The 25959-nt window shown below is 44.1% G+C and overlaps 1 protein-coding gene across 14 annotated transcripts in view; it reads right to left on the bottom strand.

The window, feature by feature from the left end:
- ubap2a (ubiquitin associated protein 2a) overlaps positions 1-25713 on the bottom strand; it is a 59262-nt gene extending 33549 nt beyond the window's left edge. For 4 of the 14 annotated variants that reach the window (XM_042335718.1, XM_042335721.1, XM_042335727.1 and 1 more), the window contains exons 1-6: positions 24796-24902; positions 10680-10810; positions 6381-6458; positions 6124-6234; positions 5143-5299; positions 4195-4272 (exon numbers count right to left, since the gene is read on the bottom strand). In XM_042335718.1, the coding sequence (XP_042191652.1) occupies positions 4195-4272; positions 5143-5299; positions 6124-6234; positions 6381-6458; positions 10680-10769 (514 nt within the window). In that variant the 5' untranslated portion in view covers positions 10770-10810; positions 24796-24902. Of the gene's footprint in view, positions 1-4194; positions 4273-5142; positions 5300-6123; positions 6235-6380; positions 6459-10679; positions 10811-24795; positions 24906-25603 lie in introns of those variants that run through there. The other 10 variants (XM_042335709.1, XM_042335705.1, XM_042335707.1 and 7 more) reach the window with 7 other exon arrangements.
- Positions 25714-25959: the final 246 nt, after the last annotated feature.

Below are 25959 nucleotides of genomic sequence, written 5' to 3'. Positions count from 1 at the left end.
AAAAGAACGTTTGTGCAAATTTGTTAAAGATTACCAGTGAATGAATACAAGTGTTGTAGCAATCAGAATATTTTCATCATCAGTGCAGCTGGATTTCAACTGCAAGGTTATAAACTGAGATCTAGGATACACTGCCTGAGCAAATGTAAAAAGCTTCTGAAATTAGTCTAGGAATGTTTGCACTGGAGGAACACAAGTTGCAGGGGAAGTCTGTGGCTTGTGTTCAGAAGTCCGTGGCTTATTGTTTTTCATTCTTCTCCATATGAAACAAGGGCAGGAATGGGAGCTGAATATTTCTGGCTACAATGTATTCAGGAGGGATAGGGAGGGAAAAAAAGGATGGGGGTGCAATATTGATTAAAGACACAGTTACAGCCCTGGAAAGGGACAATGTGCTAGAGGGTCCAAAAACAGAATATTTGGTTACAGTTAAGTATCAGAAAAGAAGCTGTTACTCTGTTAGGCATATACTATAGACCACCAAATAGTGGGAAGGAGACAGACGGGAAAACCTGCAAGCAGATTGCAGAAAGTTGCAAAACTAAGTAATAATGGGGGACTTCAATTATCCTAACATAGACTGGATAAATAAGTGTAAAGGGCAAGGAGGGGGAAGGATTCCTGAAATATGTGCAGCATAACTTTCTGGATCAGTACGTTTTCAGTCCAACAAGGAAGGAAGCAGTGCTGGATCGAGTTCTGTGGAATGGAGTGGGGCAAATGGAGCAGGTTTCAGTAAGAGAGCTTCTGGACAACAGTGATCACAACATCATTAGGATTGGAGTACTTATGGAAAGGGACAAGGAAAAATCAAATGTGAAGATACTCAACTGGAAGAGGGCTAACTTCAGTGAGTTAAAAAGGGACCTAGCCAAGGTGGACAGGAAAGAAAGACTGGCAGATAAGATAGCTAACGAGCAATGGGAAGCTGTTAAGTAGGAGATAGTTCGGGGATAGAACAAATACATTCCCACAAAGGGAAAAGGTAGGGCATCCAAACCTCCATGGATGAATAATGAAATTGGGAATAAAATAAAACAGAAAAAAAGACTTGTGATAAATGTCAGGTCGAAAACACAGAACATAATCAAATAGAATATAGAAAGTACAGAAGAGAATTGAAAAAGAAAATAAGAGGGACAAAGATTGTATGAGAAAGGATTAGCGGGTAACATAACAAGGAACCCTAAGGTATTTTGTAAGCATATAAAGAATAAATGGTTAGCCAAAGGTAGGGTGGGCCCAATTAGGGACCAAAGAGAAAATCTTCTTGTGGAGGCAGAGGGTATGGCTGAAGTACTGAATGAGTACTTTGCATCTGTCTTCACAAAAGAAGCGGATGCAGCCAATGCCACAGTAATAATAATCCTTGCATTTGATATAGCGCTTTTCACGTCGGGAGGACGTCCCAAAGTGCTCCACAGAACACACTGTAAAGTGAATTGACTGTATATTTGTGGGCGAAGAGGGTAGAGAAATTGGATAAGATAAGAATAAACTGAGAGGAGGTACGAAAAAGATTGCCAGTGCTCAAGGTAGATAACTTACCCGGTACAGACGGAATGCATCCTAGGTTACTGAGGGAAGTAAGGGTGAAAATAACAGATGCTCTGGCCACAATTTTTCAATCCTCCTTGGACACAGAGGTGGTGCCAGAGGACTGGAGAGTTGAAAACGTTACGCTCCTGTACAAAAAGGGGCAGAAGGATAAACCCGGGAACTACAGGCCATTCAGCCTAACGTCAAAAGTGGGGAAACTTCTTGAGACTATAATCCGGGACAAAATAAGCTTTTTTGAAAAACATGGGATAATAAAGGTCAGGCAACACAGATTTGTTAAAGGCAAATCATGTCTAACAAACTTGATAAGAGTTTTTTGATGAAGTAACAGAGAGGGTGGATGAAGGTAGTGCAGTTGATGTAGTTCATATGGAATTTCAAAAGGCGTTTGTTAAAGTGCCACATAAGAGGATTGTAAGCAAAATGGAAGCCCATGGTATTAATAATAATAATCCTTGCATTTGATATAGCGCTTTTGACGTCTTCTAGACGTCCCAAAGCGCTTCACAGAATATACTGTAAAGTGAATTGACTGTATATTTGTGGGCGAACGCGGCAGCCAATTGCGCACAGCAATGTCCCACAAACAGTCATGGATTGAAAATGACCAATTTTTTATTGTTTTGTTTTTTGGAGGGATTATTATTAGGCTCTGTGTGGAGTAAGGAAACTTGCCCAAGGTTTCGCCCTCTGCCTAGAATTGAACTCTGGTCTCTCACTTACAAAGCGAGTGCTCTAACCACTGAGCTACAGAACTCCACAAGGACAGTGGCAGCATGGATACAGAACTGGCTGGGAGACAGTGTGTAGTGGTGACCTCCGGGTCAGTATTCAAACCACTAATGTTTTGGATCTATATAAATGACCTGGACTTGGGTATAGGGAGTACAATTTCCAAGTTTGCAGATGATATTAAGCTAGGAAAGTCGTAAACAATGAGGAGGATAGTAGCACTGCAAATGGACACAGACTGGTGAAATGGGCGGACAGGTGGCAGATGAAGTTTAATGTGGAGAAATGCAAAGTGATGCATTTTGGGAGGAAGAATGCGGAGAGGCAATATAAGCTGATGGTACAGTCTTAAAGGGGGAGAAGAACAGAGAGACCTGGGGGTTCATATAAGTAAATCTTTGAAGGTGGCTGGACAGATAGATAAGGCTGTTTAAAAAAGCATACTAGGCTTTATAAATAGGGGCATAGAATACAAAAGTCAGGAAGTTATGATGAACCTTTATAAACCACTGGTTAGGCCTCAGCGAGAGACTGTGTTCAGTTCTGGGCACCACACTTTAGGAAGGATGTCAAGGCATTGGAGAGGATGCAAAGGAGATTTACCAGGATGGTACCATTGTTAACAACAACAAGATTACATTTGTATTGTGCCTTTCACGTCAGGAGGACATCCCAAGGCGCAAATGGGAAAAATAAATGTTAAGCTCTCTGAGCAGCTACCCTGGGTGGAGGACGCTATATAAGTGTAAGTTGTCGCCTACACTCACGTCTTTGGGATCTCCTCCAGAGGTGAAAGGTGGGAGACAAATGTAAGTTGTTGTTGTCTCCATTACTCTTCCCCAGAAAAGGCTTCTAAAGTCAAGAATGGGAAGAAACTCAAACTCATCTTGGTATAACCCCAAAAATGTACTCTTCCAAAAATTAGAAATAAACACCATCAGCTTACGACGTTTTGTACTCTACTCCATAGCTCTCTCTTTCATTCAGCACATCCGCTGATAGATCCAAGAGAATTCAGAATAAATACTCAACTGGTCTCTTCCCGCTCGATTTTGGACGACAAAGATAATTGAATTTATTGTTGTCAAGAGCTTCAGCAATCCCCTTCCCCAGGCTGTCCACCCATTCACCTTAACCTAGTCTCTAAACTCACCTTCATGTCTCAAATGGTGGTGCACACAAAGACAATAAGCAATTTGCCTCCATAACAGGCACAAGCTGAAGTGAATTGAAAGCAGACATTCTGATTGACTTTCAATTATTCCCAACTAGACAAACAGAATTTGGCCAACTTTAAGGAATAGCAGCGAAATTTGCGATTAAGGGGCCTTGGGAGGGTCATTTTATAAATCTACTATTGGAAATTCTATTGGAAACACATTTGGGCTTTTTGGAAAGGGTATGAGAATGTTCATAATTATACAAGCCTTGTGTGAGATGCTTCAAATTAATGAACTACAGTACTAAATTACCTCGTTGACCCTGCCTATGGTCATCTCCCCCTCCCCAGCTTGGTTTCTCTATATAGCAGCTCGTGAAACTATCATACGAGAAGGGAGCTCTATAAATGAAAGTTGTTGTAAATTACATTTTCTGCTCCCTCCAAACAGGCATAAATCAGGAATAGATATTAAAATGGCTACTTATTTTTAAAAAAATCTAAATTCTCCAAAACTCAACATCCCCTGGTTATGAACCTACACAAGACTCCACCCACGAGTTTTCATATTGCGTTCAATGCAAATGAATAATGATAAATTCAGAACATGAGAAAATCATCTTTCAATGCATTTACATTTTCACAAATGACTATTGTAAAAATAGACTATTTTAAAAATACAAAATACAAAAACATTGCAGCAAAATAAATAAGCATTTTGCTTGTGATCTTCCCAGTCTCACCTCTGCCTCGTCCACGTCTCCCTCGTTCCAAAAGTCGATCACCTGGACCAACATCCACTCCATTTTCCTCAGCCCGGACTGCAATTAAAAAATAGTAAATGATTTTTTGCCACTAACCACCTCCACTCCACTCCCCACGGCATGGAACAGTGTGGTACAGACCCAAAGAGGCTAGTGGCTCACAATCACCTTACACGGATGGATGGCTTTCGTGAACACCTTTAACAGTTAGTGTGCACAAGCCATTCAACTGTAATGGGTAACACAATCAAATCTAAATCCATGCCAGATATCCACATGAACAAACTTACCAGGGGTTTGGGGAAGTGGGGGCTAAAAGAGGTGTAAAAAAGAAAGAAGGCGATGCCACTGGTGGATATCAGGTGTGGAAACTAACTGATTTTTTTCCACCATATCTCAGGGGATGCTGTAGCCAATTATACCCATTGGCATCACTCTACCAGCCAACACTGGCAAACTCAACCAGATCAGGCTTTCAACTTGGGCACTTCCATATTAAAATATAGAAATTGACTTAGACACTACACGTTTACTCAAATGTATTTGGCAGCTGCATTGGGTAAGTTGAAAAGTTCAGTGAACAAAATAGCTTAGTATTAAAAATATCTAATTGTTTACTTATATAATAATCCTTGCATTTGATGTCGCACTTTTCATGTCTTCTAGACGTCTCAAAGTGCTTCACAGAATATACTGTAAAGTGAATTGACTGTATATTTTGGTGGGCGAAATGCGGCAGCCAATTGCCCACAAACAGTCATGGATTGAGTGACCAAATTATTATTGTTTCTTTTTCTTGAGGGATTATTGTCAGGGATGGAGAGTAAGGAAACTTGGCCAAGGCTTTACCCTGCTGGGAATCAAACCCAGGTCTCTCACTTGAGTGCTCTTACCACTGAGCAACAGGCCTCCTACAGGACGACTTACATTCCTTGCCACGATTCCCTTTCCCTCGCCTAGAGGAGCTGCCTCGACCTCGGCTTGCTTCTCGATCACCACGCTTCTCTCGATTTTCCTTATTTTCCAAGAGGCTGTCTTTCCCTGTTCCAAGATTTTTCTTCTTGCCCACAGTCTCCCAGGAGGTCTGCGTAAAACACTAGATTAGTTCCTGTAATCTGCCAACCATTTTGTGCCAGGTGTCAAAAGAAGTAGTTACACTGAACAGATCAACAACGTGCGTTTATGCAGCATCCTTCATGTAGGATAATGTCTCAGAGCGCTTCACGGTGCAGAGTTGCATGGTAGGTTTTAAACTGGGATTTGAAGATAGAAAGGGCGAGGCAGAGAGTTCCAGAGGTTGGGAGGTGTAATGACTGAAGGCTTGGCCACCAACAGTAGCATGGATGTGCAGGAGGCCTATGTCAGCTAAGTGTAGGTGGTAAGCAGAGGAGTGGGCTATGATCAGAGACCGGATCAGAGATAAGGAGGTACTAAGATGCGAGGGGAATGGTATGCAAGGATTAGGACCGTACAGTTGATCTGTTCAGCGACAGTGAGCCAATGGAGCCTGCGTGCATTTGGTGCAGGTGAGGATGTAGGCAATGGCAATTTGGATGAGGTGGACCTTGTGGATGGTGGAATTGGTGAGACCAGGAAGGAGTGCATTTGAGTAGTCAAGGCAGAAGTCGCCAAAATCATGCATGACGGTTTCAGAGACATTTGGTGCGAAGTAGGGGCGAAGGAGGGTGATAAAGTGATAAATACACGTGATGGCTATAGTTTTTAACCAGGAAATGGAAACATTGCATGATGGTAACATGCTCATATTAAGTTATTATTTTATCAGTCCTATAGGGTAAGAATCACATTACTGCTTAAAAAAAGCATCCTCTTACTGAGAAGACCTTAAAAGCAAAAATTCCCCCAACCCTAACCTGCTTTGAAAGACCAAAATGCTTTGTTCCATACCGTGTCTGAGTTTCCTTCTAGAAGTACATTGATGGCTCTGTTCACATCACCATTGCAGTCGTGAAGTGCCACTATGCTTTCATCCTGGTTCTTTCCTGTAACTTCCATCAGCTAGACAGAAAAGTAAAAACAAAACAGGTTTAAGCTACTGAAAAAACACTGGACAATCGATAGTCTTAAAAAAACTCACGTTTCAACAAGAGGTAAAAAAAACTATGCTTTAGAAAATAGCAAATATCCCCAAAAGTTTTACTCACTTGTTTGACCTTGTCTTCAAAATCTGTATCATTCTTATCATAAATCATTTGGGCTAGACGGATCTGTTCAGCTGTGGCCTAAAGAAACAGTAAAAATTGTATTTGTTTTAAGAAATGTGGTGCCCAAGCTATCATCTGGTGCTTTGAGATGTCCTCCCAACATAAATCAGTGGTGGCCAATCTTGATGGTCAGCCATGAATCTCAATCAAGTGAACTGAAAACACACTAATGATCAAACAAACACAGACCCACTTACTCGTGCAAATGTTCGGTGGGGGAGGAGAGGCTTCTCCACTGCCCTGGGGACCACTTCTGGCCCACGGGCCACATGTTGCCCACCACTGAGCTAATTAAATATTAATTGTCTATTACAGCACAGGGCTGATCCTCTCTGCCTTCCCCCACCCCCGCAACGTCACCCAGCTCTGCCACTGTCTCACACCACAGGCCGCCAAAACCCTAATACATGCTTTCATTACATCGAGGCTCGACTATGGAAACTCACTGCTTGTCGGCCTCCCCAATTCCTCTCTCCCCAGGCTGCAGATCATCCAGAACTCTGCAGCCCATGTCCTCTCCCGCACTAGACTCCGCGACCCTATCACCCCCATCCTTGCCCAACTCCGCTGGCTTCCCATCACACAGAGGATACAGTTCAAGAAAATGGTCCTCACCTTCAAAGTCTTGCTCCCCCCATCCTGTTCGCTCCCTCCGCTCAGCAGGCTCCGGCCTGCTTCACGTGCCCTGCCCTGCTCGCCTCACTATTGGCGGGCGGGCCTTCCGCCACTCTGCCCCCACCCTTTGGAACTCCATCCCACAGTCCCTCCACCTCACCTCCTCCCTCACCAACTTCAAGACCCATTTCAAGACCCTCCTCTTTGATCGTGCTTTCAATCTCCCTGCTTCCCCCCCCTGCCCTCCACTCGCCCCCACCCCCAGCTTGGGTCCGTAACGCTGTCTGTCCAGCACCTTGGGATGTCCTCCTGACGTGAAAGGCGCTTTATAAATGTAATTTTATTGTTGAAACTTTTTACAAAGCCTAGCTAGGCATTGGGATTGCTCATGCAGGATTTCACAATGATTTTAGAAACCAACAAAAACCTTTTAAAACCGAGAAACACTCACTCCCAATTTTGCTTTGAGCCCTGAAAATATCTGTTCTTCTCATTATTGATATACATGATGTGTGCTGAGCTCATTGTGATTCATAATTGATTCTGCCCATCAAGGATTTTTCTAATCTATCGCTACAATTTGGCTCAGTTAATAAAGTAACTTTCCAACGTGAAAATGAGGCACACAAACCAGGAAAATCCCAGTTTCATTCTTTGTGCTGATCTCAGCTGGGGTAGACCAGTGATGTGACAATTGGTCTCAAGGTCAACACATTTTGCAAGGGAGGGAGAGGGTAAAATTATCCAGGTTTCCTTAAGCATCTTTGAACAGAATTAAGCTCTGTCCTGGTGTGTTACCAAAGGTCAAATAGGCTGTTGAAACTCTGTCAAAAGATGGAAGGTTATTTGGGCATGACAACGCTCCCTGACCAATGTCTGTGGAATCATATCCAAGCACAAGTCAGCACCTTCAGAATACTGATTACTGTTACTATTGTAATGTTAAGTCTGCATTTAATAATATACCTGCCCTTGCAGAAACGAGGTGCAAAGATTAGCAAATAGTACCATATCTATACATAATAAAATGAAGGAAATCCATCTTAAGCATTGGTATTTGATTTTAACTCACTGACGTCCATTTGATTCTGTGGGGTTCAGCAGCTTAAAATCATTAAAAAGGAACTGTTCTAGTGGATGATGGTGCACAGGTTAATGTCAATAGTTGCACTACTTGGAAACCCAAAAATACAGATATCTACAAAGACTGCTACAAACTAATAGGAGTCCCTTGTTTCATCAGTCGATTCAGGAACTATTCCAGGGAATTTCACTAATGTGCAGAAGTGGGACCCCATTGAAATGGCCTATGCTCATCAGAAAATTAATGCATTGCCCTTGCTTGTTTTCACCCGCATCCAATCCCATCGCAACTTCAATATTAACTGAAAGGGAGAAATTGGATTTGAGGTAACTTTACTAAGACAATCTGCAATGCAGCCAAGTCAATATCAGCAGTGTCTGACCCCTGTCGGGCCTATGAAATCTAGTTGTTACCTAGTCCAAATATACGGCTTCTAAAAATTAGCCCCATTTTCAAATTGTATGGGTAGAAGCCAGAAAATGGAAAAGGTTTTATATTTTATTTTAAATGGACAGAAAAAGGAAAGGGACAAAAGCACAATATCTCAGTCTCCGTGAGGTTAAACAGAAAGGTCTCAATAAACCAATACACTACTGACAGTGACTGGCCACCTGACTCGGCCATGAGATTTGGAGTCATAGACATTTAGTGATGAGGACAACACTATAGGCCAAAACCCTTAGGGGAAAACAGTTGTATATGAAACATTTTGCAGAAAGGCAACATAGAAAATCCTTCCTGATGCATCAATAGAAGCATAAAAATGTGTAGCATGGAAGGAATCTATTCAGCCCATTGTACCTGTGCTGGCTCTCTGAAAAACAACTGGTTAGTCACATTCTGCTACCTTTTCCTCATAAGAGTTCTTCTTTAAAGATTTTCGTTTAACTCCCTCTTAAAAGCTTACACAGATTCAGTACGAACCACCATTCAAAGTATTGTACGTAATAATAATCCGTACAATTTGTTATAGCACCTTATCTATAAGGCGTGATAAGGCACTATATCAAATGCAAGCATTAGTATTATTATCACATCGTCAAGTCTCAAAGTGCTTCACAGAATATACTGTAAAGTGTATTGACTGTATATTTTGTGGACGAAACACGGCAGCCGATTGAGCACAGTAATTGACTGCATCCTTCTGGCCGAGCTTTCGGACAAGGATTGAGTGACAAAATTATCATTTATTTTTGAAGGGATTATTACCCCCAGAAAAGCGATCCACCAATCAATTAACAACTGGGTTCCTACTTACTGCTTGGTAAACAGAGGCCTGTAGAGTAAGGAAACTTGCCTAGTGTTTCGCCCTGACAACTCTCTTTAAAAAAGCTGCTATTAAATGTCATGGTTACACAAACATTTGAAGATTAAAGGTTATCAATTGCTGGTGGGGTCCCAGTTACCAAATTCCTGTGCACACAGCAATGTATTCTGCCCAGGAACAGCTCTCCCGAGAACCACTGGTTTAGATTAGTTTTATTGGCACATGTCAGGATTCGACTTCATAAAGTTGGCATCTTTCCCGTCGGTTACAATCCGAACAGCTACGAGTCAGCACTACAATTGCAAGGTTGTAATTTACAATATATGGACTTGTATCAAAATGTTCCAATCAGGCAGGAACTGTCCCTGCAAGTAACGAACACATTTCAATATTTTTTTCCAGTGCTAGTCCAAAATGGTTGTATTTAGAAGATAAATTAATCATTCTGCAGAGTTCTTACTTTGCCTTTCAATAACAATTTACATTGCACACCTCACATCAGGACATCTCAACACACTTCACACAGCTGATTGGGCATCAGAGCTGGAGGTGGGGTAAGAATGGGTGTAAGTTCACTCACCAATGGTGGGACAGATCAAGTGCTGACATGAACGGCTCTGCTGTCAGCTAAGTGGAAGTAGGGTTTGCAGGAAATCATAATGGTAGGGTGGGGTTAGGCCCCAGAGGGATTTGCTGAATGGGAAGTGAAACACATGAAAAGGCTGCGCTAAAATTGTTAGTTTTCTCTTAGTTTATAGGTTTACAAGCACAAGTTGAGGATTCAACCACCAAAGCCTAGACTGGCACTCCAGCGCAGGACTTATGGGAATGCTGCATTGTCTGAGGAATCTTCATTCAAATTTGATGTTAAAACCAAGGTTCGGTCTGTTTATTCTGCTGGACATTGAAGACCACACTGCACTATTCAAAACAAGTAAGAAGTTTTGCTCAGTTACTTAGACAACAATCCTCCAGAAATATTGGTCATTCACGATAGTGAGAGGCGCGAAGGAGTATGGGGAGAAGGCAAGCACTGGGATTAAAGAGCAGGTGGTCAGAGAGCTGGTGCAGATTCCTTCTGTGCTGTAAATTCCTGCTTCATGGTCTTGATGTATACAAATTGGTTGCTGCGTTTCCCTACAAATACACCACTCAAAAGTAATTAACCATGAAGCGTTTTTGCGATGTTTCAACATCATACTAGTCGGTCGAAGAGGAAGGTCTTCAGGAGGAAAAGGAGGTAATAACTGAACTACTGCTTTCAGTAACGTACCTGAACTGGCTTCTGTAACTGTGTGTGCGTTTGAATCTGTGTCTTGTCTCGAGTTCCCCGAGATCGGTCACTGCCCACCGAAGTCATCATATACAGTATATACAAAACAATGTATGTACAAAATAGAAAATCTGAAAGAGAAAGACAGTTATTTTAAAAACGGAGAATCGTAGTTCTAATTATCTGAATGTGAAAAACTTCCAAGTTTTTTTTGTACAGCACTATAATGGCTGCATCGCTATCATTTTGTCAAAAGGCACTTGACCAGTACGACCAGAGGTGAGGTAATATCAATTCAATACAAAATTCTTCGTCTCCTATCTTAAAATGTCGCTTTTGAATAATATAACTGGCATTCCAATGTCGCCACAAACTAAAAAAATGTCTGAAACATTTGCAAATAAAGAACAGTTTTACAAATAATAACAATTGTAGCATCTGTAAACACCTACAATCAATGTTAGGCAAACATGTTTCCACTCTTGACACCAGTCAGTCTGCCTAGCATTTGAACTATTTTGCATACTTCATATCTTAAACCCAAGCACGCACTTAAGAGCAAGGAAGCCTGAATGGCAATGACAGCTCATTCGGTGGTGATCCTGATTGTGGGAAAAAGCTCAGAAAGTACAGGTCCACTCATGTGAGAAATGATACCCATTTACACTGCCAATATTGAAATAATGGGTAAAAAAAACAGTCTAGCATACATGAAGGTCTACACCGTCATGTTTGCTCTGCAGTAAAGTCCAGACTCGCCAGATAAGCCAGTTTGAGACAGAGCTGAATTTTAAGACGTCAGTAAAGATCTTGCACAAGTTATTTGGCAAAAACAAGCAAAAGAATCTGCAGTGCAACAAAAATGAAGTAATAAGTTTGGCACTCATCTACTATCCCTGCAGAACTCTAAACATTCTCCCAGAAATGCAGTATTGCCTGGCACCAGGGATTATTCATTCGGGTTCAGTAACTCTCGGAGTAAATAAAACCCCGAATAAAGCAGAAATGGCCTTCTCTCAAGTTCCAGGTCAAAAGGGGCACGATGTATCATGCATTCACCATGACATCTAAAGTTCTAAAAGTTTTCCCAGTAACAGACTGATGAAATTAATTTCACAATGAAATGTCATTCTCCATTAAGGTGACAAATCTAAACTTCAGGGAAAATAAATCCTCCTTACATTTTGTATGTAACAGTCAAACTACCAAGATATTTAGCAATAAACTTCTCGCAAGAGAACCCAAGAACAGATCAGCCTGAATCATTTACAACACCAGACGTTCTCCTGGCCTCTTAACAAAACTACTAAATTATTAGCCGTTTGGCAGCATGGGAACAAACCCACAGAGGGACTATTTCATAAAATTGTCGAGGACTTCACTGAGTTAGGTTCATGTGTACTGACTTTTTTTGCAGGCAAACAAATAGCCATTTTGCGTGCATCAAAGTCCTACAAACAGCTATGAAGTGAATGAAAAATTTAACTGGAGAATTGATGGCCAGGATATTAGGAGGAACTCCCTTTTCTTTCCGAATCAAACCAACGTGGGCATGATCTTTAAAATCAAAAATATGTCAGGTAACATCAAAAAAAAACTAAGTTAAAAGTTATTTTTAAATGCAGAATCAGCAGAAATTTGTCAAATCCAACATCCATTCTGCCAGCTCTGAAAACCACTGTAAGCTTAGACATTTACATAGGCAGCAGGTGAAGAAATGGTAATTACTTCAAACTGCGCTTCACCTTAAGATGAGCTCAAGAATATTGAGTTTATTACAATTAATCATTTTTAAGAACAGCATACCTTTTCCTACAGTACTTCATTGACCAAACAAAAACAAAATTAGTTTCCAGAGTATTGCTGAAACAAGTCACTAGGTGTATAACTGAAATCTATTCATGGCTTTCAACTGGCTCGCCCATCCTTGTAAACCAGACTATTGTGCAGCGTAAAGGTCCTTCTGCTGAATCGCTGATTGCAGACGTCCCATCAAAGAGCTGAGGAAGAAACACTGAATACTGGGCCGAAATTACTGAAAGACCCTAGAGTCTGGGTTTGTGAACCACACGTGCATATATCCAGCACTTGAAATCTCCTCAATTGGTCAGCAGGGATGTAAGAAGCTGGAGTCTGTAGCTTAGTGGTTAGAGCATCTCATCCTCACCTACAAGGCCATTCACGGCCTTGCTCCCTCCTACCTCTCCAACCTACTATCCCCCTACCTACCTGCCCGTACCCTCCGTTCCTCTGGCTCCGGTCTGCTCCACGTCCCCCGCCCCAACCGCCCTACCATCGGTGGTCGGGCCTTCAGCCTCTCAGCCCCCAGGCTCTGGAACTCCATCCCCCAGTGCCTTCGCCTTGCTTCCTCCCTGTCCTCCTTCAAGGCCGGTCTCAAAACCTTTCTCTTTGACCGTGCCTTCAGCTCCCTCTCGACTCTCTTCCCCTCCTCGCTCCTCCCTTCCCTCCCCTCACCCTGACCATTTCCCCCCTGCTCGGGTCATGACCCAACTGTGCAGCGCCTTGGGACGTCCTCCTGACGTGAAAGGCGCTTTATAAATGGAATCTTGTTGTTGTTGTTGTTGTTGTAGAGCACTCGCTTTGCAAGCGAGAGACCTGAGTTCAATTCCAGGCAGAGGGCGAAACCTTGGGCAAGTTTCCTTACTCCACACGCCTAATAATAATCCCTCCAAAACCAAAAACAATAATAAATTGGTCAGTTTCAATCTACGACTGTTTGTGGGACATTGCTGTGCGCAATTGGCTGCCGCGTTCGCCCACAAATATACAGTCAATTCACTTTACAGTGTGTTCTGTGAAGCGCTTTGGGACGTCCTCCCGACGTGAAGAGTGCTATATCAAATGCAAGGATTATTATTATTATAAGAAGCTGCTGCTTAAGTTTCACCACTCCAACTGAAGGAATCATCGCTCAATGGTTCAAGATGTGATCTGAGCTGCGGGCAGGAAAATGGTGGAAATTCTCAGGTATTTCATGCTCAGTTGTGCAGCTCACCAAGAAGCTCACAAAGTTTCTGGTATCTTCCATTCACCATGTGATGGCTCAAACCTGTACTTGTCAAGCATCAAAATCCAACCATTGACTATCCTCCGTGGGGGGTGGGGGGGAATGGAAGGTAAACTTCTTGGAGCTGAACTGGCTCCAAGGTGACACGCTTGGCAATGGAATGTTGGAATCGAGGCAGCCTTAATAATAATAATCCCTGCATTTGATATAGCGCCTCATCACGTCTTCGAGACGTCTCAAAGCACTTCATAGAATATAGAGTAAAGTGAATTGACTGAATATTTAGTGGGCAAAACGCGGCAGCCAATTGCGCACAGCAGTGTCCCACAAACGTGGATTGAAGTGACCAATTTATTATTTTTTTGAAGGAATTATTTCCTGTGGAAAAGCAATCTGCCAATCGACTAACATTCGGGTTCCTACTTACTGCTAGGTAAACAGGCATGTGGAGTAAGGAAACTTGCCCAAAGTTTCGTCCTGCAAGGAATCTAACCCAGGTCTCTCGCTTGCTCCCCCCTACCTCTGCGATCTCCCCATCCTTTATCAACCTGCCCGCTCCATCCACTTAGCAGGCTCTGACTTGCTTCACATCCCCTGCTTCGCCCATCCCACCATTGGCGGGTAGGCCTTCAGCCATTCTGCCCCCACCTTTTGGAACTCCATCGCACACTCCCTCCACTTCGTCCCTTCCCTCCTTCAAGACCCGTCTCAAGACCCTTCTTTGATCATGCCTTTGAGCACTCTCCTCCCCCCCCATTGCCCTCCACCCTCCCCGACCCCATCTCGAGTCCGAAACACAGAATGTCTAGCATCTTGGGACGTCCTCCTGACGTGAGAGGCGCTATACATAAGTCATTTTGTTGTTGCGAGGTGAATGCTCTAACCACTGAGCTACAGGACTCCACTGGGGATCTCCAGGATTCAAAATGTGGTCTTGGTAGATTCCTGAGTTTGTTGGGTCTGCAGGACTCCAGGGCACTGCTAATGACAGACCAGCCAGCCTAGCTTCATCAGCAGAACTTGGAGAGGCAGACCAGTCACTAGGACAAGCCAAAGCCCTAACGGGTAAGGTGGTCCAAGATGGACAAAGGAGTCTGAAGCTTTCCATAAAGTGCTTTCAATGACAAGCTGTACGGTTTTAGATGGTTGAACTCCATGCTCTAGGGTCCCCAAGGGCTAGCTCTGGCCAACCTGCACCCAATACTGTCTGGAATTAAGTAAGCAGGGTGCATCCCTCCAGGGAGAATGCGGATTCCATTCCAGACAGGAATTTTCATGTGTAGATGGCATACATGGGACTCAAGACGCTTAAGCACAGTGATGGATTTCTGCATGGATCAAGACAGTCAGCTGAAAATAAAAATAAAAACAGAGAATACAAACTCTTCAATCTTTAGACCACTCTGCACCAAACTACAGCAAGTTGCCAGATAAAATAAAACGTAGGTTGTATTGGCAAAGCTTTTAATCCACCTTCTGACATATGCAAACCTAAAATATGCAACTTGTACTGTAAGAATACAGCAGAATAAACAACAACATTACATGTGTATAGCGCATTTCACATTGGGAGGACGTCCCAAGGTGCTGGACAGGCAGATTTTCTGACCCGAGCTGGGTGTTAGGATCAGGGAGGGTGGTGGTTGGAAGCAGGGAGATCGAAAGCACGGTCGAAGAGGAGGGTCTTGAGATGGGTCTTGAAGGAGGCAAGGGAGGGGGCAAGGCGGAGGGACTGTAGGATGTAGTTCCAGAGGGTGGGGGCAGAGTGGCTGAAGGCCCGCCCGCCAATAGTGGGGCGAGCGAGGCAGGAGACGTGAAGCATATCAGAGCCCGCTGAGCAGAGGGAGTGAGCAGGATGGTTGGGGGTTAGGATGTCGCAGAGGTGGGGGGGGGGAACAAGACCATGGAGGGCTTTGAAGGTGAGAATCAGGATCTTGAACTGTATCCTCTGTGTGAGGGGAAGCCAGTGGAGTTGGGCAAGGATGGGGTGATAGGGTCACGGAGCCTGGTGCAGGAGAGGATACGGGCTGCAGAGTTCTGGATGATCTGCAGCCTATGGAGGTAGGAGTTGGGGAGGCCGACAAGCAGTGAGTTTGAATAGTCAAGCCTTGATTTAATGAAAGTGTGTACGAGGGTTTTGGCGGTCTGTGGAGTGAGAGAGTGGCAGAGCCGGGCGATGTCGCGGAGGTGGGGGAAGGCAGAGCGGGTCATGGCACAGATGTGAAGTAAAAAGGTTAGTTGAGGGTCAAACAAGACCCCAAGGTTCCGGACTGGCTTAGTAAGCTGGAGGGTAACGCCAATTAACCTCATATCAGTTTAACTGCACAGACGACAGAACGTGGGAGAGCGCAGGAGACAAAAAGACAAGTTACTCAAAAGAAGGGTCGAGTGAAAAGGAAAGACGGAGAAAGTAACACGAAAGTGCCGTTCTTGCGCGGAATGGTACTATAGTAATAATATAAATCCAGTTGGAACACATTTTAAGTCAGACCCGTGGCCAATTTGTATTTTGCGTGATATCCAATTATCCTCACTGTTTGCTTATCTGCGATGGGGCTGGTCCCAATCGGTGGGGATAACTGTCTCACTACTGTTTTTTACAATACTGTTTGGGGCAGAGCAAGTTTAGCCATCTGTTCTTGCGTATTATCACTCACAACTTACCAAATTCATTGACGATTACATTAAAGCAAGTAACCAACTGAAAACTGACAAGAGGGCAAGTTTCTGAAGAAAGGTTTCAATCAGGAGTTCAATAACTGTTGAAATAGCCAGATTTTCAAGACTTTTATGCTAAGCTATTATTATAACAATGTAATCTGGACACAAAACCTTTCAAAATGATGAAGCTTTATTGTTTCTTGGTGAATTTAGCAGAAAAGTTTCTATATTTAGTGTTCTACATTAATAACCATCAAATGGCTAACATTTTATTGTTGGGTCAGTAATTCTATGCAATGCAATGACTGTTTCAGTCATGGCAATTCTGGGCATGTATCCAGCAACAGCTCGTCTAGAAAACTACTTCATAAATTACTTTTTTTTTTACTACAGATAACTTACCTACCTAGATTTAAGTTTCCCTTCCAGACCATTTTGTTAGAAACAAACTTGGCCTTTTACCCCACTTCAGTTATAAACTGTACACTTGAATGTATAACATAAGACACTATCATTCTGCTCAAGATGGCAAATAACCTGCTTTTGATGGCCCGACCAAGTAAAGGGGAGAAAGTTACAAAAAGCATACACCCATCTCCAGGCAATCTTTTTTCTAAATCTATTGCATTACTGCATACTATTCTGAAAATAACCCTAACTGGTCTTTTAGGCTAAACGTCTGACCCTCAATTGAAATCATTTATTTTTACACAACAAATCCTACATAGATTTGTAAGCAGCCCATCCCTTACATTTTCCAAACCTTGAATTTTGAAGTTCTTTCAACTTGTACGCTGATGAATGAAAGCTGCTAGTCTTTTCTCAGTTTATTAAGTCAACTGAAATATTTAATAACTTATAGCAAAAGGGATCACCCTGAGAAAATCATGAAGCTATTTTCTCATCTCTGTAGTTTCTTGAAATCCAAGGCATTTTCTGCCAGTATCAAACAATCTAACTTTAAACGCAAACTGTATGTTACATTTGGAGTGACTAACAGAACAGACCCGCATACCTCCTGAAAGTATATATAGTGCAAACTCAACTTAAGGTCACCCAAAAATGCAATCAACTCACCAGTGTGGTCTTACAATCTCATTTCTACATGGAGCACCATTATACTTCAGTTTTGGGGATCATAAAAATCCCAACCTGTCTTGAAACAAGGCCTTGAAAGTATGGACCAGGTATTATTGAAGCACAACATCGTTCTCAGGCTCACAGCATACAGATGAGGCAACCAGACCCTCACACTCAGTTTATTTTCCACAGTATATAATGCGTTTAACATTATTGAAGAATTTGATAAGGCGGATATTAATAAGCCATTTCCACTTGCTGTCGAGTCTAACAAGAGGCACAAATATAAAATAAACAGTGACAGATTTAAAAGGGCGTTTAGAAGGTGTGGGAGAATGTGGAACTCACTGTCAGAAGCTATGGCTTCTGTCAGCATCCAAAATATTTAAAAAGATGTTAAATAAGGGGAAGAAAATAGTTGGGTATAGTAGCGGACAATTGGAGGTTTACATGGTGTATGAACTAGTTGGGCCAAGTGACCCATTTCCATGACTGTCACAGTCTAAATGATAAAGTACGTCATTACAGACACAGCACAGGGATTACCCATAGCGTCCTGGTGTCTCATAGTATACAGAAGTCATTATTCCAAGAATTGAAGGAGGATCAACCCCCACCCACACACCACATAAACAACAAATTGCATTTATATAGTGCCTTTCACATCTACAGCTCCTAAACACACCAATAGGAGAATGGATTAGCAAGCATTATTTTTGTGTTTCTGTAGAACATTCCACAACAGAAATGATTCAAATGGGACCAAGTCTATAATACAGGCCCCGAAACTCAGAAGGTTTGATTAACGTTATGGTGTGCCTGACTGCAAGAGGACTAAATCGAAAATATGAATGTGGCCTCAATCAAGATTATGTAATAGACTACAGAATAACAATGTAAACTCTCTTGTGAGGTCAACAATAATATAACAATCCTTGCATTTGATATAGTGCCTTATCATGCCTTTGAGATGCCTCAAAGCACTTCACAAAATATACTGTAATACTAATAATCCTTGCATTTGATATAGCACTTGTCACGTCTTCTAGACGTCTCAAAGCGCTTCACCGAATAGACTGTAAAGTGAATCGCCTGTATATTAGTGGGCGAAATGTGGCAGCACACAGCAATATCCCACAAACAGTCGTGGATTGAAGTGACCAATTTATTATTGGTTTTTTTTCTTGAGGGATTATTATCAGGTGTGTGGAGTCAGGAAACTTGCCCAAGGTTTCGCCCTGCTGGGAAATGAACCCAGGTCTCTTGCTTGCAAGGCGAGTCCTCTAACCACTGAGCTACAGGACTCCACTAAAGTGAATCGACTGTATATTTTGCAGGTGAAATATATATTTTCAACCCATTGATTCGGTCAAATTTCCTGTCCATTTGTAACCTTTTTAGTGAGTTTACGTTGTATGTGAATTGTAAACGTTTACACGCATCTCACAAAGTTGATCAAAGTCGTGACATTTTGCACTTCCTGAAGTAGACACCACCAACAAAGAAGCCCAGAAAGCAATGCATTTCCATAGCAACAACTCTTGCTTGAGTATTTAATTATTCAAGACAACGGAGCACTAATATAAAAATGGTTTAAAAGCTGAAGTAAACTCTACTGAAACAACATTGGGGTAAAATTCAGGTTAGTGTTACATGTAGCGCTTTTGGCAATAGCCACCAAAATAAAGCAAAATTACATTTGTATAGTGCCATTCACATAGGGAGGACGTCCCAAGGCGCTGGACAGTCAGGGATTTGGACCCTAGCAGGAGGTTGGGATCAGGGAGGTGGAGGTCAGCCGAAGGCACTACGAAGAGAAGGGTCTTGAGACTTGCCTTGAAGGAGGCAAGGGGAATGAAGGAAGGAGTTCCAAAGAGTGCAGGCAGAGAGGCTGAAGGCCTGACCGCCTCAGAGTGGGGGGAAGAGGCAAGTTGATATGGGGTTAGCAAGTTAGAGGTAGGATGGAGCAAGGCCGTGAATGGCTCTTGAAGGCGACAACGAGAATTTTGAACTCTATCCTCTGGGGGATGGGGAGCCAGTGGAGCCGGAGCCTGGTGTGGGAAAGGACACAAGCTGCAGAGTTCTGGATGATCTGCAGCTTGTGATAGAAAGAGTTGGGAAGGCCATCAAGCAGGGAGTTGGCGTAGTTCAGTCTAGATGTGATGAATGCGTGGATGAGGGTTTCAGCAGCCTGAGGGGTGAGGCAGTGGCGGAGCCGGGTGATGTTGCGGAGGTGGTGGGAGGGTGGGGGGAGAGGCTGAGTGGAAGGCATGGCATGGAAGTGGGGTAAAGGACAGTTGAGGGTTCACCCACAAATATATGGTCAATTCGCTTTACAGTCTATTCTATGAAGCGCTTTGAGACGTTGAGAAGACATGAAAAGCGCTATATCAAATGCAAGGATTATATATTATTATAAACAAAACGCCAAGGTTCTGGACTGGCTCAGTGAGCTGGAGTATACATCCTTGGATGCACCAATGGGAATTCTGTGATTATAAAGCATGCACTGCCAGATGCCTGAAGCACACATTCCTGCACAAAATGGCTGCTTCTCAACCACCTCTAACTATTTACTGCATAGAAAGGTAAGATGATGGCATTTAGGTTTTCACATCAACTAGAATTATTGAGCAATTCAGTTATTTGCATTTTCCTTGGAAGATCTGGAGTTTGAAATATATATATATACACAGTACCTTTAGTATGAAGGGCACATTCTCTTTTGCCTCCATGTACCATAATTGTGTGTTTGTAGTTCTACATTAAAGAAATTGGCCCAATCACACCATGAGTGACATGGACAATACTATTTATAAAATATAGGCAAGGACAAAAGGACATTGGGTCCATTAAGTTACCACAAAACAAATCGTAAACTATCAAATCCATTTAATCTGAGAATCTAATCTGTCTCCAGAAATACTGGCACACAGAGTAAACTCTGGATAACTTGACTGTAACTTAAGTCGTCAGGATGTCAATATCCTAGCTGCTTCCCACAGAACTATAGAAACTCTTAAAACCCAAGCTCCACATCTCCCAACTCTTCCTCGTCTTTCTGGACAACTCTGCATTTTTTTTAACATTTTTTTTTACACTGTGCACTACATTCACCTTTTTAATAAAGTCTGTTTTTTCAACATACGAATGACAATGACAAAATGTGCCTTTTAAGGTTAATCAAAGAACTTTAGTGGCATTTAGTTGTTCCTAACTAAACAAATCAAACCTGCAGACAATCCATCTTCATCTAAAAACAGAATACAAGGCGTTGAAACAGGAAGAGGAAGCTCCAATGAGATCTCACCTCCTCCCTTCCTAAAAAATATTTTACATTTCCTCCCCAGCTAGTCCCAGAGCTGCACAAGGTCAGATGCACATTTAAGTGGCCCCATTGACTTGGCTGGAGGAGATATTCTGATGGTGTACGTGCAGCCTAGGAGAACAGAGACAAATTATTTTGGCAGTTAATTTTTGTTTGAAAATAATAACTTCACTGAAATAATCTGTTGCTGCTTTATTCTCACTTTCTTGATCTAAAATGTCAATTAGCAGTTGTACAGCTTCTCAGACTAAAAAACCCTCATACCAAAAACATTTTCAATTTCAAAGAGTACAAATGAGATTGTCAATTTTTTTCTTAAAATATTAAAGCTTCAAAACCTGGCACAGATTTATACTTTTCAACATTAATACACCCTGCTCTGTACTCTGTTCACAATTCCTGGAGATTCTCCAAGGAAAATAATACATTATTACTGGCTGGAATGGGTATACATTCACTCCTGCAGTGAGGCAGCTGGGAAATATTACTTGCAGTAATTAACCCCTTAAGGTGCATTGAAGGCAATAGTAGAGACCAGGTTTTAGACTGTGATTTACAGATTGAAGATCCTTCATATTCGTGCATTTCTCCACCACCCCTTCCAACATTTTTTTGCTGCAGTGAAAGTTTTTCAGCAAAGGACCACAGATAAAAGTGCGTGTGGGGGGGTGGGGGCACATTACAAAATAACATTTTTATAATTACCGTCAAGTTGAGGGAGTGATTTTGTGGACAATGACTGATGCGGCAGCCATTTTGTTCATAGTAAGATTTATGAGCAACAGCAATTTGGTGAATTGACTAAGTTAAATGGAGGATTATTGAACAGGACACTGGGAGAAATTCCTCTTTTCAAAAGTGACAACGGATTTTTAAAGTGAACCTGAAGAACAAGGAAGTAGGACTTTGATCTAACCAAAGGATGATAACAAAGCAGTATTCCCCCAGTACTGCACTGGGGTATCAGCCCACAGTGTGAGCTCAGCTACCTATGTGGAACTTGACCCGCCTACCATCCACAACTCACTATTCTGACCGAGTGGCAAGAGGGTTATCAACTGAGTCAAACCATAAATTTAATCACTTAGTCAACATCTTTGACAAAGTACTAATAGGATTTTCAACACTAAAATGCAGTAAATGCCATCCCATACCTCATTCCAAATATGCACCACTACAAACTTCATAATTCTGAAATCACCTCTTCTCAATAGTCATTTCCTCAACAAACTAAAATACTTCCATTACCCCTCCAAAACCATCGTGTAAAGTTAATATAAAGTTAGTAGATATCTCAACATGAAAATGCACCTACAATAAACCAACTACTAAATATATGAAGACAGCTATGAAACCTATTTAGCCTTTAAATGCACGTATCACTATACTACAAGAAATGCATTGTTATACATCTGAAATACAGTATCACATTTACAATCCTGACAGGTTGACATTAAACACATCTGTAAAAAAATGTATTTTTCGATTATTTTACTAATGAGCGCTGAACTCACACAGGACAGGGCCACCAAGTTATAAGGCGCCCTGGTGTAGAACAGTGTACTGTGGACTCCCTGTGATCCATGCAGCTTCCACTTTTCTGGACATCAGGTTGCCACCAAAAAAAAAGGCAGCATTGCTGATCTCACTTGGTGCACAGGAAGTGACACTGCAGCGCTTCCTTCACATGGTGACCAACAGGGTCAGCAATGGCAATCCAATGACCTGGAAGGTGCCTCTTTGTTCACACTTTGTTGAGAGGTGAAGGGATCTGAAGTTACGGACCCAGACCAGCCACGAACAGGGTGGTCTGTACAAACCGATATAAGTGTTCGGCAATCACCAGAATAGAATAATGGCAAAATAACTTTGCTGCGTGATTCGACCAGCGATTGCTACAGCCAGAAACAATAGCAATACAAAGAGAAAAACCGCAGCTAACAGCACAGTAGTTTTACATTGGCTGCTTGGTTTACGTATTTAAATTAAAGAAAATATGGAAATTAACAAAACATTTACAGAGTTCTACAAAATATATATGGGGGTCCATCAGTTATAAGGAGACAGAACCTTAAAATGAAGTTATAACTGGTTAGGATAAAACAAGATGAGGAAAAAAATATTCTCATAGAGAGGGCAATACAAATCTGGAATCTAATACTCCAAAATAGACAGACAAGAAATCAATTGAGAGGGACTTAACTTGGGAGGATAAAAATATTAAAGGGCATAACGTGGTTTGGAAAGGTTTGTGGTATATGGGTCGCGGAATGGTCTCTGGTGGAAGAGGCGGGAAAGAATAAATGGCTATTTTCTGTTACCAAAACTTAAAAAGCCTTTCACACAAAAGAATGCCTCGGTGTGCTTCACGAAAGCAGCGGCGGGGACCCCAAACAAGGAAGCAAACATTTTAGAAGGAAGGGGAAATGCCTCAAGAGAAAAACTTCGCTTAAAAAAAAAATTGGGTCATTTTCAATCTACGACTGTTTGTGGGACATTGCTGTGCGCAATTGGCTGCCGCGTTCGCCCACAAATATACAGTCAATTCACTTTACAGTGTGTTCTGTGAAGCGCTTTGGGACGTCCTCCCGACGTGAAAAGCGCTATATCAAATGCAAGGATTATTATTATTATTAGTATTATTATAAAACAGTGCACCTAAAAGGATGTCCTTCCGAGCATCAGAAATCTGATCCACAATTGCACTTGGAAGCCACATGCCTTAGCAACCGGCCATGTGTGAAAAAAAATCACTGCAGTGTGTTTACATCCCGATACAGTGAATCGAAGGACTTTATTTTTATTTTTTTAAAAAAAGGGTCTACTTTCAAAGGCTTAGAAACAGTGGGGGGTTTTGGTAAACAAAAAGGAGGGACGTGTCGAGATATTCTATCGACCGAATCTCTTTGTTTCCCCCCCAACCCACCGCCCTCCCCAAATAAAATTCCTCTCTTCCCCTTTGGAAAAACAACAGCTGTTCGTTCGTTCCTGAGGCCCGAAAAAAAATCTCTCGAATCGCAGCCCCACCACATAGGGAGGGAGAGGGGGGAGGGAGAGAGAGAGCGAAATGTTACTCCAGCAACAGCCCCACCGCGAACGGAGGAAATCAAGACGTTGCGATTTACCATTTTTATTTCCTCACGGAACCGAAGGTTAGAGACGGGGGCGAAGCCTTGAGGCAATGGGTAAAATAAAATCCCAGACACAGTCCTGGGGGCCTTCCTCCCCACCCACCCCCTCCACCCCACCACCCACCCCCCTCCCTCACCCCTCCGCGGATGTCTTCACTAAATCACCCCTCACAACACCCACGTTTGCCGCTCAAAAACCAGACGAAGGCACAATAATAACCAGACGGTTTGAAACCCAACGCAACGCTCGGCATTTCTGTGTAGTGGTGGTGGGGGGAGAGGGGGGAGAGGGGAGAGAGGGAGAAAGGATACGAACGAACTCTTCCCAACGAGAGAGAGAGAGAGAAAATAAAAGTACGAACGACACAGTACACAGGACGGGTTTTCCGGGCCTGTGTCTGGGGGGTTATAAGGCAATGTGCCGGTGAGGTGAGGGGAAGGGGGCGACTTCCCGGGGCCTCGTCGGCGCTGTTGGGGAAGGAAACGGCGAGAAATTAAGCGCTATTCGCCCGCCCGCCCTCCCGAACAAGACCTCGGCCTGGTCCCTGCACAGTAAAGCGAGGGAAGGGGTTGGATATGGGGGGGGAGAGGGAGAGGGAAGGCCTCGTCTCTCGTGTCGGCTTCGGCTCACGCGCTCTCGGTAGCCGCCCGCGTGGCGGCAGTTCAGCAGCAAAGGCCTCGCCCGCTCGGCTCGGCCTTTCGGTGACATCTAACCTCTTGAGGAGAGGCTTCTCGCCGGCGGGGCCGGGGAGCGGGTCAAACCCGGGGTTATATCCACCGTGCGGCGTCCGAACCCGAGCAGCCCCTCTCACTCAGGGCCCAGTCGACCCCACCTTCGCGGGCCCAGGACCCCAGGTCCTTCACCACCAACACTACTACCCCGGGGACTCACTCACTGTCCCGCCTCCCCCGGGTTCGCTGCTAGTTTGAAGCCGAGCCGTAGGCCGCTCGGTTTACAGGTCTGGCCGCGCCGCCGCCGCTGCTGCTGCTGAGGGGCTGTGGGACACGGCGTCGGTGTGAGATGTTCGCGGGGGCCGCGCGGTGCTGTTGGCCCGGGGTGGGTGTGAGGGGGAGGATCCGGGCTCGGTGTCCGGAGCAGTTGCTCCGGAAGGGGGTGGGAGTCCGTGTCAGAGAGAGACACGAGGCCTGGGGGTCGCCTGCGGTGTCTCTGGGCTGGTCTGTGGGGGATACACGGGGCCGGGAGGTGTCTCGGGGCCGCGGGTGTGGGGGGTACACGGGGCCGGGGGTGTGGGGGGTACACGGGGCCGGGGGTGTGGGGGGTACACGGGGCCGGGGGTGTGGGGGGTACACGGGGCCGCGGGGTGTGGGGGGTACACGGGGCCGCGGGGTGTGGGGGGTACACGGGGCCGCGGGGTGTGGGGGTACACGGGGCCGCGGGGTGTGGGAAGGGGGGTGTCTCGGGGCCGCGGGGTGTGTGTAGGGGGTGTCTCGGGGCCGCGGGGTGTGTGTAGGGGGTGTCTCGGGGCCGCGGGGTGTGTGTAGGGGGTGTCTCGGGGCCGCGGGGTGTGTGTAGGGGGTGTCTCGGGGCCGCGGGGTGTGTGTAGGGGGTGTCTCGGGGCCGCGGGGTGTGTGTAGGGGGTGTCTCGGGGCCGCGGGGTGTGTGTAGGGGGTGTCTCGGGGCCGCGGGGTGTGTGTAGGGGGTGTCTCGGGGCCGCGGGCCCGGACGCTCCGTTACCTGCAGCTTCTCTTTTTTTTACTGTCTGACAAAGCGGTCGCTCACGTGACCCCTTCAAATCCGCGCCGCCATCTTGTCTCGCTGACGTCACGCCGCGGGCCGGGCCGGGCTGCCCCTGGTCCCCGACCAACGTCGTCGGGGGGTTGGGCGGGTTTTCACACCCAATTGGGCGGGTTTTGTTGTGGCGCGTTCGGAAAAAAACGGCCAATTTTTTAAAATTGTGACCTAAATCTGCAAAAGGTTTATTTCCCCTCCGAATTGGAAGATCTTTTCGGACGGTTTCGAAAACACTAACGTAAATTAGCCACTCCGCCACCTCAGTGAGGAGGCGCTGCACTGGATTTGGGCTACTTTTG

This window comes from Callorhinchus milii, unplaced genomic scaffold (assembly GCF_018977255.1).
Source record: "Callorhinchus milii isolate IMCB2004 unplaced genomic scaffold, IMCB_Cmil_1.0 Scaffold1, whole genome shotgun sequence".
Lineage (NCBI taxonomy): Eukaryota > Metazoa > Chordata > Chondrichthyes > Chimaeriformes > Callorhinchidae > Callorhinchus > Callorhinchus milii.
The sequence above is the reverse complement of the archived record's forward strand: the minus strand, read 5'-3'. Positions and strand labels throughout refer to the sequence as shown.